This window comes from Caretta caretta, chromosome 21 (assembly GCF_965140235.1).
Source record: "Caretta caretta isolate rCarCar2 chromosome 21, rCarCar1.hap1, whole genome shotgun sequence".
Taxonomy (NCBI): Eukaryota; Metazoa; Chordata; order Testudines; family Cheloniidae; genus Caretta; species Caretta caretta.
Window position 1 is genome coordinate 5,388,106 of NC_134226.1, and position 11,545 is coordinate 5,399,650.

The 11,545-nt window shown below is 48.9% G+C and overlaps 1 protein-coding gene across 1 annotated transcript in view; it reads right to left on the bottom strand.

The window, feature by feature from the left end:
• Positions 1–6,656, bottom strand: part of LOC125625230 (complement component receptor 1-like protein) — a 31,725-nt gene extending 25,069 nt beyond the window's left edge. Inside the window, exons 1-3 of the mRNA XM_075122037.1 lie at positions 6,458–6,656; positions 4,921–5,106; positions 1,009–1,102 (exon numbers count right to left, since the gene is read on the bottom strand). Coding sequence (XP_074978138.1) covers positions 1,009–1,102; positions 4,921–5,106; positions 6,458–6,533 — 356 coding nt within the window. The 5' untranslated portion in view covers positions 6,534–6,656. The remainder of the gene's footprint in view (positions 1–1,008; positions 1,103–4,920; positions 5,107–6,457) is intronic.
• Between the last annotated feature and the right edge of the window lie 4,889 nt (positions 6,657–11,545).

Consider the following 11,545-nt stretch of genomic DNA (forward strand, 5'->3'; position numbering starts at 1 on the left):
GAGCTGAAAGTCCAGCTAAACCCAGCACACAAAGTTGCAACATACTGACAAAGCTTACACTTGGTCTTCACTACAGAACACACTTAGCATTCGATTAAATTGAAGTGAAAGAACTTGAAGAAATCAATCTCCTGTGAAGGGAGGGAACAGTGAGAGAGCACGCGCGCGCACAGATGGGCCCAAGCAGCTGCTAGTTTGTAAAATAGAATTACACCCAAAGACAACCTGAGCTCCTGTGGGCTGCAGTATTTTAGACTACATTTTGGTTGAGTTTAGTATGTGGGTCTCTGGGAAGTGTTAGTGGCCTGTGATATACAGGAAGTCAGACTGGAGAATCGGGTGGTCCCTTCTGGCCTTCAACTCTGAGACCTCAAAAATCCAAAACACACCTGCTCAGCGCAAGGAAGTCACAAGCTATTTTTCATTCCCCAAGGCCTGGCAACATAACCCATATGGACAAAAGCAACAACTGCACTTGATGCTATCCTGGGGAATACCGACATCTCTAAGGGAGGGACAGACAAATATTCGCTATTGTAGAGCAGGAAGAGGTCTGCCTCTACCTGGTGCAGCATTTTATGGGCAATATTCTGCCACTAGCTCCCAGCACCCTCACAGAAACCCCTGTAACAAGGGAGAGATGGCACGGGTCAGTAAGTGCCACATGACCCCTGAGGTGGGACTCTCAATATCATAACCCAACCCCTGCTGGAGGATCTCCTGAGGGCTCTAGGCTGCCATCTTCAAAAGCACCTGAGCGAGTTAGATGCCCATCTCCCACTGAATGACAACCGTAGCTCGGTGGCTATCTTTTCAAAGGAGTTGAAGGAATCGCAGGTGTAATTCTTAGCAAGGGCCCCAGCCCATGGATACAGATTTATAGCACACCCCTCACTTATGTTCTTCAAGTTAAGCAGGCTTTCTTGTCTCATTTTGCCAGACTTCAACAGCAGTTTTACACCAGTCTAGGTTCTATTAATTAGTCCAAAGAAGCAATTTGCCACTCACCCTTCATCACAGGAGAAGTTTGCTCTTGCACCAAACCGGAGATCCGTTATATCACCCCTGCCATTTTCGAGTTCGAGTGGTTTACATCGTCTTCCTAGAAGAGAACAAGACGAATATTAGTGTTACCTCAGATTACCTTAATAGGAAAAAGGGGATATTCTAACTTGCACGCTCTAACACAGCAAATACTGTTTACTGGTCAATACTGCCCTGATAAAATGCATGGTAACATTGTCTTTGAAGTTAGAAGATTTCCCTGTAGAATGTTAACTCATATTGCAAACCTACAGCACAAGCTGGCAAACAGGACTGTCTCAAAGGAATGTGTGCTCTGCTTAATTTGCATTTAAGCAACAAGCAGTCATCAAGCAGGAAGAAAAAAACCTCCAAAAAAGAGAGGAAAAGCAGCAGGGAAAATCTTTTCCCGATAGACTTTTTGTCAGCTGGGAATGTTTTCCCGGGGTGGGACTGACACTATAAAAAAGGAGCAACAAAAACTCCCAGGCACCCCCTCCTCCCTCTCACTCCATCCATCCACTCACTGCACTAGAAGAGACAAAGGAAGCACCAACTAAGCTGAAGAAGGGGTCCTCACTTAAGAAGTTTGGTCAGCAAGACTGCTGAGAGCATATGGTAAGAAAAACTTCATTTCGAATTTAACAGCATTTTTTAACTTGAGCACCACTTGTGCTTTATCTTGACCTCTCTTGTCACCTTTCCGACTCATGCCTCATTACCTGCAGTCCCTTAAAATCTTTGTAGTTAATAAACTTGTTTGATCTAATCCAGTGTGTTTAAATTGAAGTGTCTGTGAAACTCTATTTGGGTAACAAGAAAGAAGGAGAGACTCGAGATGAATTTGTATTGTCCGGGAGAGGGCTGGGCAATACAAGACATACATTTCTGGAAAGGGGGGGCAGGGCGGGGAAATACTAGGAATTTGTTGGGGTCACCTCACCAGCTTTGCTTATACTGCAAGAGCAAAGGTGTGGCTGGCCGAGACCTAGCTGGGAGTGACTTGCACACCGGAGGCTGTTTGTGAGCAGTCCAGACTGGAGGCTACAGCACCAAAGCTTTGTAAAGGGCACCCCCAGGTTAGAGGACAGCGGTGACAGATTCTCATTAGTCTGGATGATACAGTGAGTATACCACGCGTAGTAAAGGTACAAACCTGTTACTAAATGGAGATGGGTAAAACAATTATGATACAAGAAAGGCAGGAGTGTTCAGGAAATATTTCCCTTTTGTATTTGGAAAGAAGCACGACAACGTAGTCTCATCACAAGAGTTTGATGAAGTACTTCCATGTCTATTAGTAATTAAGGAGGAAGTTAAACTACATCTGCTAGGGATAAACATTGTTAAATCAAAATCTTGGGATAACTTGCACCCAAGTGTCCTGAAAAGTTGGCCAAGGAGATCTCTGACCCACTGATTAAGATTTATAAGAAGTTAGAGGAACTGGAAATTCAAGAAGAATGGAAGAGCGCTGATCTTGTGCCAGTATTCAAAAAGGGCAACCAGAATGACCTCAGTAACTGTAGACTAGTTAACATGATCTCACTCACAGGCATAATAATTTAAAGGTATTGTGGGATTCATCAATTCCAAGGGCAAATCTGTTCTGACCACTTGTGCAGTGGAGGGAAAATTTTCCCAATTCATAAGGAATTAAGAACAGGAATATAATTAATACCAACCAATATGGTTTTATGGAAAATCAGGTTTCTCTGATAAACCTCTGTCGTTCTTTGAAGTTACAAAGATGTTTGATCAACGTAACTGATGTAATATGCCTAGACTTTTGTAAGCTGTTTGACTTAGTACCACACAACATTCTAAATAAAAAATTAACACTTCTGTATCAATAGAGCACAACTTAAATGGACTAAGAATTGGCTAAGAAGGTGAGGCAATATCTTTTATTGAACCAACTTCTGTGGGTGAGAAGCTTTCGACCCTACACAGAGCTAGTCTTCAGGTTTGGAATACATTTCTGACACCAAGAAGAATGGTGTGTAAGCTCGAAAGCTCGTCTCTCTCACCAACGGAAGTTGGGCCAATAAATGATATTATCTCACCCACTTTGTCTCGCTAATATCTTGGGATTGACATGGCTGCAACACCACTGCAGACAAGAACTGACTAACTGACATTTCCAGGAGCAGTCATGAATGGGAATCATTATCAAACAAACCTATTTCTAGTAGGATTCTGCAGGGATCGGTCCTAGACCTGATGCTATTTAACATTTTAAATCATTTGTCTGGAAGGTAACAAAAATCACTCCTGATACAATCTGCAGGTGACACAGACTGGGGGAGTCCTACAAAGCAATCTGGACTCCCTATGTCCGGTCAAACAAAATTCATTCTAGTACCGTGTAACGCAAAATTATACATCCAGGCACAAGAAATGCAGGCTGTTCCTAGAGAACGGGGAAACTATATTCTGGGAAGGAGCAAGTCTGAAAAGGATTGAGATCACAGCAGACAATCAACTGAACATAAGCTCCCACTGCAATCCTATGGAAAAAAGGGCTAATACAATCCTTGATGTATTAATAGATGTGATTGCAGAGCCACTGGCCGTTATCTTTGAAAACTCATGGCAATCAGGGGAGGTCCCGGATGACTGGAAAAAGGCGAGCCAGACAAATTCAAAATGGAAATAAGGTGGAAGTGTTTAATATGAGGGTGACTAACCATCGGAACAAATTACCAGAGGCAGCACGTTCCACAGGTTTGTTTTGCGTTTTGTAAATATTTGTTAGTCGTTTTCTTGATATGTGAATCTTGATTTTAGACAGCTAAAAAATGCATGTTCCTCAGTCAAGCTCAGTGGAAGAGCTTTTCTTTGCCCCTACAAGAGATATTTGTGATGCTTTCTCCCGCAGTAGACTTATTCCCACGAAGAATGAACTGTGTCAAAAAGTCACCATATCTATAGGGAGTTCAATGTAGATATACTGTATCCATGCAAAGATAACGCTGGCACTTTTTATGACTGCACTGGGAAAGATCTCTCAGTGCAGACAAGGTATGTAAAAATTGTGACCTCTTTACTAAGGCCTGATCGATTCAGTAAAACAAGGCCCGCTGAAGTCAGTGGGACTTAAGAACGCACTAAGTGTTTTGCTGAATCGGGGCCTATAAATAAAGTATTTTCTCAAGCCAGCAAGCCAGAGTAGGTGAGTCTGAGGCTAATCAAGGAAGTCCCATCAGTATTCAATACGACAAATTGAGTCATAATTTAAAACATATGCACAAGAAGGCAGAGTTGTTTTATCAGCATCCAACTGTAGATATCCTTACTAGTTACATGGAATATAGCATCTATAGTCTTGAGAGGAGAAAACATTGAAAAATCTTATCGTACTCTTAGCAATGAAGCCAAGAGGAGTATTCTCGAAGTTTTGTTATGAATTACTATTTTGACCAAGTTTGTAACACAGGTCCCTTCCAACTCTGATATTCTATGAGACATTATTCAATACTGGGTTTACTTTTAGTACAGTAAATTCAGGATATTTCGTTATCAGGGATACAGCAACTACAATGTTTCAAAAAGGACAGACACTTAGCACACCAAAGTGTTTTACTTATTTGTAGCAGGTTTCAGAGCAGTAGCTGTGTTAATCTGTATCAGCAAAAACAACTCGAAGTCCTTGTGGCACCTTAGAGACCAACAAATTAACTTGGGCATAAACCTTCGTGGGCTAAAACTGACTGTATCAGCTGCATAGAGTGGAAAATACAGTAGAGAGGTATAAATACACAGCACAGGAAAAGATGGGAGTTGCCTTCTTTTCATATGCCAATAGAAGAGAGATATCCAACAGAAGAGAGATTCCTAACTGTGTCAAGATGGCTTGCACATCAACTGAAATGGAAAAGCAACAAAGATACTCACCTTCACAAAACTCAGCTTCTACTGACCATTTTGAATTTTCAAGACATGTAACAAAACGAGACTTTCCAGGGCTCAAAATGTATCCTGGGCGACAGGAGTATTTCAGTTTGGTCCCAACAGGATAGGAATTGTTCACGACCCCAGGCAGTTCAGCAAAATGCAACCTTGGAGGAGAATCACAAGTGCCTAGCAAGAGAGACAGGCAAGGAAGGGAAAAAGTTAACTATGAAAGATATTCAGTAGTCTGTTGTAACAGAATATTAGTTTTTGAGAAGCCACAAATGATTTTATTGGGGACAATTTGGAGGTACTTGTTTTCATTAGAGCCTTGAAGCTAGTTTACTGAATGGGCTTCATACAGAACTGCAGTACATTAAAATTTACCATGTATACATCACCCTGAATATGTGCAGTAACGTAGGGTAAGTATATTGTGCAAAACAAGACATTGCTCCACCCACAGGTTTTAGAGAAAGGGTTGCAACCATACATAGTGACATGAAAGAAGGTGACGTAGAAGGCAAAGGAGAAGGCAAAGGATAGCAATCTACAGAAGAATACACGAAACATGTCTGGCATTAGAACAAGTGAGAACAGCTGGCGGAAAGCCATCTCTGAGACAGGTAACTTTCATATTTGTCATGTGATGCATGGACAGGTGCTAATGAGAAGCAAAGTGGGGAAAGTAACTGAAAAACTTCCTGATGTACTGTATTGTATTTTCTAAGTGGCAACTGACCCTAAATTCTCAATGACTGAGGGACAATCTTCACTCATTACTATATTTGCTTTCCACAAGCTCCTCTTCGTATAACCCTTTAGGAGTGATGTACCCAAATAACTGGATGTGAATACGTGAACCTTAATTTGGGACACTGCAGATTATCTACTATATGTACCTTATGACTTTCAAACCAAATTTTGTACTTTTGGATAATTTAAGCATTATACCCAGATATACAGACACACTTGTCTTACCCTGTGTATTACATCATTTTAACATTAGCTTTAACAAAGTTTTTATATCTCTGTCTGTACAGTCACAAAGCTAAGGCTATAACAGGGGAACTTGCTCATTTGACAGTCTTTAGGAGTCTTATGCCCCACACTTCGTTTTACTGAAGCTGGCCAGCTCCAGCACCTTTACCCGCTCTTCGAAGGGGCTTTTTCTCCCCCCCACCCCACGCCCGCCTCCAACCACCGACAGGAGACACCCCCAGCCGCCGCCCCCGGGCCTTAACACTCCCACCAGCGGGACAGAGTTTAGCCCCCAGGCAGAAGCGCTCGCGGGGGCTCGAGGCTCGCAGAGGTGCGGGGCTCGCCCCAGGGGCCGGGCTGGGGCAGCGGGCACCTGTCGCTGCCGCGCGGCTCGGGCCCCCTCGCCCCCTCCTCCCCCCGCGGGCCGAGCTCGACGCAGCCCGGGCTGAGGGGCCGGACGGGGAGGCCCGGGGGCGCCGTGCACCGATGGAGGGGGGGAGAGACCGGGAGGACTCTGTGCCCGGGCAGGGGCCGCCTGGGCCCCCCCGCCCACACTCACCGCGAGCCCCGGGCAGCGGCAGCAGCAGCGCCAGGAGCCCCCAGAGGCCCGGCGGGCAGCGCGGGCCCGAGACCATGGCGGCGGCAGAGGGAGAAGTCGCGGGGCGAAGGCGGCGGCGGAGCGGCCTTCGGGCGTCGCCGCCTCAGAACTGCAGCTTCCGGCTCTGGCGCAGCTACCAGCCCCAGCGCCGGCCGCCAAGCGAACCGGGGAAGGGGCGGGGCCGGTGTCGCCGCTGAGCGCTCGCGAGCTGTCCGGCCGGAGCCGGGGGCGGGGCCTCCTCGCAGTCGGCGCTGCGGGGCTGCGCGCTCGGGGGCGCTGCGGCGCCGGTCCCTTGTTCCAGTCGGTGCCGCCGCCCCCGCCGCTCAGGGCACGCGGGGCCCGGCCGGGGCCCTTGGCGGGCAGCTTCGGGTCCCTGGCGGAGGCGGCGGGCGGCGCGGCCGCGCTCCTGTGGGTTTCCCTGCAGCGATGAGCGGGCGGGCGGGTGAGGCGCGGCCTGGCTCATCCCGCGCGGTCGCCGGTGCCTCACCTCGAGCCTGCGGCCGGCCCAGGCCCGCGCAGGGGAGCGGGGGGCTGACTATTATAAATGCTGGAGGCAAAGCCGGGTTTGGAGGCTGACAGCTCGCAACGCCGCCCTTGCACTGACCCGGTGACTCCGTGAGGGGTTATGACCCCCCTTCGTCTGAGAACCCCAGGGCGCAATCCAGAGATCATGCCTCAGTCTTGAATCGGGCAAGAGTCATTGACTGCAGTGGGCGGTTAAAGAAGGATCGAGTGAGAAGCAAATGAAACCCACGCCCGTCCTGGGCGTGGTGTTCTCTCTCGTCTAGTGCTACTGAGACCACTTAGAGCAGGATTACTGAGTCTGCTCCGCAGCCTTAGCTCAGGGCCATCTGGCTTTTAGCTCATACAGTAGAGGCTGGTGCACTGGTAAACTCTAAAGGTGCCAGGTTCAGTCCCACCCGCCAATGATCGGGGTCTGTCAGCGTTACATAAAGACTGGAAGATCTGCCTCCAAAGTGTTGATTTTTACTGCATCTCTGCGAACACAATCTACAAGTTGTCACTGAGAACGTGATATTTATGTCACCCACGTGTGGGTTAGGTGCTTGTCTAACAGGCATCAGCCCTCTGCTGCTGGAGCCTTGAGCCTTTGCGGCTTGGCCCTTGGTTTCAGTGGGGCTCCAGGCAACGACAGGGTCTGCTCACAAGAGTACAGTTTGCAGGAGTCGCGCTCACATTTGTTTTATGTTTTAATAAAAAGAATATCGTATTTTATACATCTCCTTTCCGCAGAACTCAGAGTGGGCTCATTGCTGAGATCTGGCCACAAAGGCTAGCCACATTTAGTCAGGCAAAGTGTAAGGGGAAATGGTGTCTGTTTACAATTTAGACCGCCTGTTCCCCTTCTTTCTAACTCACAGACGGAGCTGGTAGTGACCCCTGTATGGAGAGTGGCAATATCTTTCTGTTACAACAGAGTCTTGTGAAATTAGATTTTCTCAAACATCGCCATTGTTTACAGCAGCCCTTTGAAATTCAGCAGACAGAAAGCGCTCAGGTTAGAGACATGCCTTTTTTTGTGTCCCCCCCGCAGGCAATTCCATTCAGGGTTGGCTGAGATATCAACTTAAAACAAAAAAAAATCACCAGTTCCCTTCACTCTCATGCCTTGCCAGACAAATGTTGGCACCCTGCCAAAAAAAAACAAAACAACCCACACCTCTTAACTCTGACACTATGCCCCTGCAGCAGGAAGACGTTGCACTAGGGATGCCTGGGAGCTGCAATGGGGTTGTGGCAAACAGTGGGGCTGGGGCTCCAACCTGCCCCCATAGATAGCACATGGGCCATGGTAGAGCGTCTCCCACTCTGGGGGCACCACACTAGGCAGGAGTAGGGATAAGTGAGGAAGCCAGGCTCTTCCCTAATTCAGCTATAAGGCCTCTATAGTTCTAGTGGTAGCTATCTGAACTCAAGTGTCAGAAATTGCGAGTTCATGTCCTGCTGATGAGATGTATAAGGGGTTATTATAGTTGCATGCAATAAAATTTTCAAAAATACTAAGAAACTGTACACAGTGAGAACTCCTGCAGCGTGTAGGGACTGCAAAGGGAGTGGTGTGATCCCCAAAGGAATTCCTGCAGTGCAGGGAAAGCATATCCTGGCATAAGCAGCCCGAAAGCTGCCTCTCATGCAGCCCCTGGTGTAGGGTACTGCCAAAGGCATGAAGAGAAGTGGCCAGAGCACTTCATGCTTTGGAATTCTTGGCTGCAGGGAAACCCATTGGCAGCAGCAGTGGGAAAGCTGGTGAGAGTTATGCGGGGTTGTGACTATTCCAGGTACAGGTGGGACCTGTGTGGGTGCGTTGTGCTCTAATGTACCCAGGAGGCTGCACAGGCCCTCAGAGCCTGAGGAGCCCAGAATCAGAGAGGTATAAAGGGGGCTTAAAGCCCCGAGATCCTGGTCAGAGCCTTGTGTGACACGCCTCTTGTGAGCGGCAGCACAGAGTCTTGCTCGTATCTTTCAGTTGCAGCACTTCCTGTCACTGAAGATTTGAACTGTTAGTGGTCTCCACCCTCCACCCCAAACCCCGCTTCACCTCCAGCATGTATAATGGTGTTAAATATATAAAAAAGTGTTTTTAACTTATAATGGGGGTCGAACCCGGAGGCTTGCTATGTGAAAGGGTTCACCGGTACAAAAGTTTGAGAACCACTGCATGAGACCCATCCTTCCCCTTTGAGAACCAGGAGTAGAACCTGAGCCTCGTGGCTGGGCCTGGTACCCTGTCAGTTCCTTCGCTAGGGCTGGGACAGCCTCTCCTGTGGTGTCTCCGTCCTGCTGCACCATGGCAATGTCACAGAGCACCAGGATCTGCAGAGACGCATGCTGAGCAGGGAGGCGTGGGCAGCCAGGTACCGCATTGGCTTCATCAGCTCCTGCTCTCCGGGCAGAGCCCGTGACAGACCCACCTCCAGCCCTCCAGAGCCAGGCTGGTCCCTAAAAACCGCCTGTGGAGCCAGGCCGCTCTCAGAACCAGGCCCCAGCAAGCACCTCAATTTGTGCTCTTATCACCCATGCATTGGCCACTTGGCCTCTCCAAAGCAGCGCACGTTGAAGGCACAGACCTTGAAGGTGGCCCAGGCAAGGTGAATCCTGAACTTGACCAGGAGCAGGGTGGGAGAGTGTTATAGGAGGGGGAGCCTTAGGCAAGCAAGAGAGGGCCTTGTGGATCAGTGCCCAGGCTGGGGGCGGGGGGAGTTGAGGGGAGCACTGATCTGGCTTATTGCTCAGTAGGTGGCTGGTACAGAGGTCCTTTTGACTGGCAGATCCCAGGACATTCAGGGGAGAGAACAGCCTGGGCTGTGGTAAATCCCCTCTTCTCCCTCCCCTGCGCCCATCCCTGTCCATGCCCTGGGAGCCCTGGCTTCTACTCCAGACTAGACCCCAATCCCCTCCCAGTGCTGGGGACAGAGCAGGCATCCTGGTTTACAGCTCCCCCCATGAGCTGCAGTGCATTCTCCAGCTCTGGCCAGGTTTAAATCAAGACGGGGTGTTTTCCTAAGAGATCTGCTCTGGTTCCAGCAGGGATTAATTCCGGGCCTGGGTCAGGCAGGGGGCCAGATAACATGATCACAGGGGTCCCTTCCAGCTTTGAGATCTATGAGAACCTTGAGCTGTCAGCAGAGCCTCAGGGCAGCTCATTGTAAGGGCTGACAGCACAGTCCTCATCAGCTGTGGATGCCTTGGTTGGAGGAGGAGCCAGGTGGATCTCCAGGTGGACAGGGAGTTTCACCACCTGCAGCTGATCAGTGAGTAAAGCAGGGCCAGGAAGTATATTTAAGGGCCGGATCTAGGCCAGGCTCTCTTTTATGGGGAGGGTTATGACAGAGAATCCCCTTTGAAAACTGCTCCGGCTTGCTGCTAGTTTGGGGTTTTCCAGAACCTTTCCCCTCCACTGGGGGTGGGAACAGGCTTCTCATTTCCAGCCTCAGCTGATCCCTGGTGAGTTTATCCCCCTTGGCTTTTGGGCCAGCATTGTCCTTTAGCTTCACTGGCTCTTTCCCTTCCTTGGAGTACTTAAAGGGAGCAACCACATTTGCTCTTTTTAGGCCAAACAAGCCAAACTCTTTCAGTCTCCTCTCTGATGAGTTGTGGGCAGTTTCCCTAAGCGTTGTAGTTGTCCTGCTGTCTTAGTTAGGACTCCTATTTGGGACTCCAAATAGGACCTAGGATTCCAGATGAGGCCTGGTCCACAGGATTGAAATGTTTCAATAGCTCCTGGAAATACATGGCCTGGTACATCAGCTGAGTATCACCTGACAATGCCAGCAGGAGGACAACCCTGTGGACTCTCAAGTCCCTAAAAGCAAGATGGGGAGGTGAGCAGAGACAGGGAGGGAGTGGGGGAGCCATATGGGCTTTGCTTGTTCTATCTGAATATCCATTACTTTTGTGTGCGTTGAGGGTAAAAGTTACTTGGTTAAGCTCCTCTTGCTTTGCCTGTTGTGCCGTTCCCAAAGAGTTAAACTATAAACCGGAGCGCCCATGGGGATCCCTGTATAAACAGCCCCTGCTCCCCACCCCAGATGTGGCTTGCCCTTGGTGAATCCATGCTGATGGTTCCTGTTCACTTTCCTCTCCTCTAAGTGCTTCAGAATTGATTCATTTCTTCATTGCTGCACAGTGGGACACTTACCTTGAAGGATCCTGACATCTCTAGTGCCATGCTTGTCCTGGGAGCGTAAGTATGAGAGTGTGACCCCCCCCCCTTTTCTTTTGAGCTTAGCTATCAGTATAATAAATGTGCTGCTTTCTGCCAAACTCTGGTGAGTCATTAGTCCTTCCTAAGCTTACTAGCTGGCTCAACTTCAGGTAACACCAAGCTCTGTCCCCCCACAGCCAGACCCCCACTTCCTCTGAGCCCCAACCATGTTCACCTGGACACCCCCCCTCAGTCCCATTACTGTTGCACCCAAACCCGCCAACAAGCCCCTGTGCATCCAGGTGTCCCCCCCCATAGCTGGATCCCCCACTGAGCTGCCTGCACCCAGATTGCCCCACCCAGAACCCTCTCAACCCCCACCT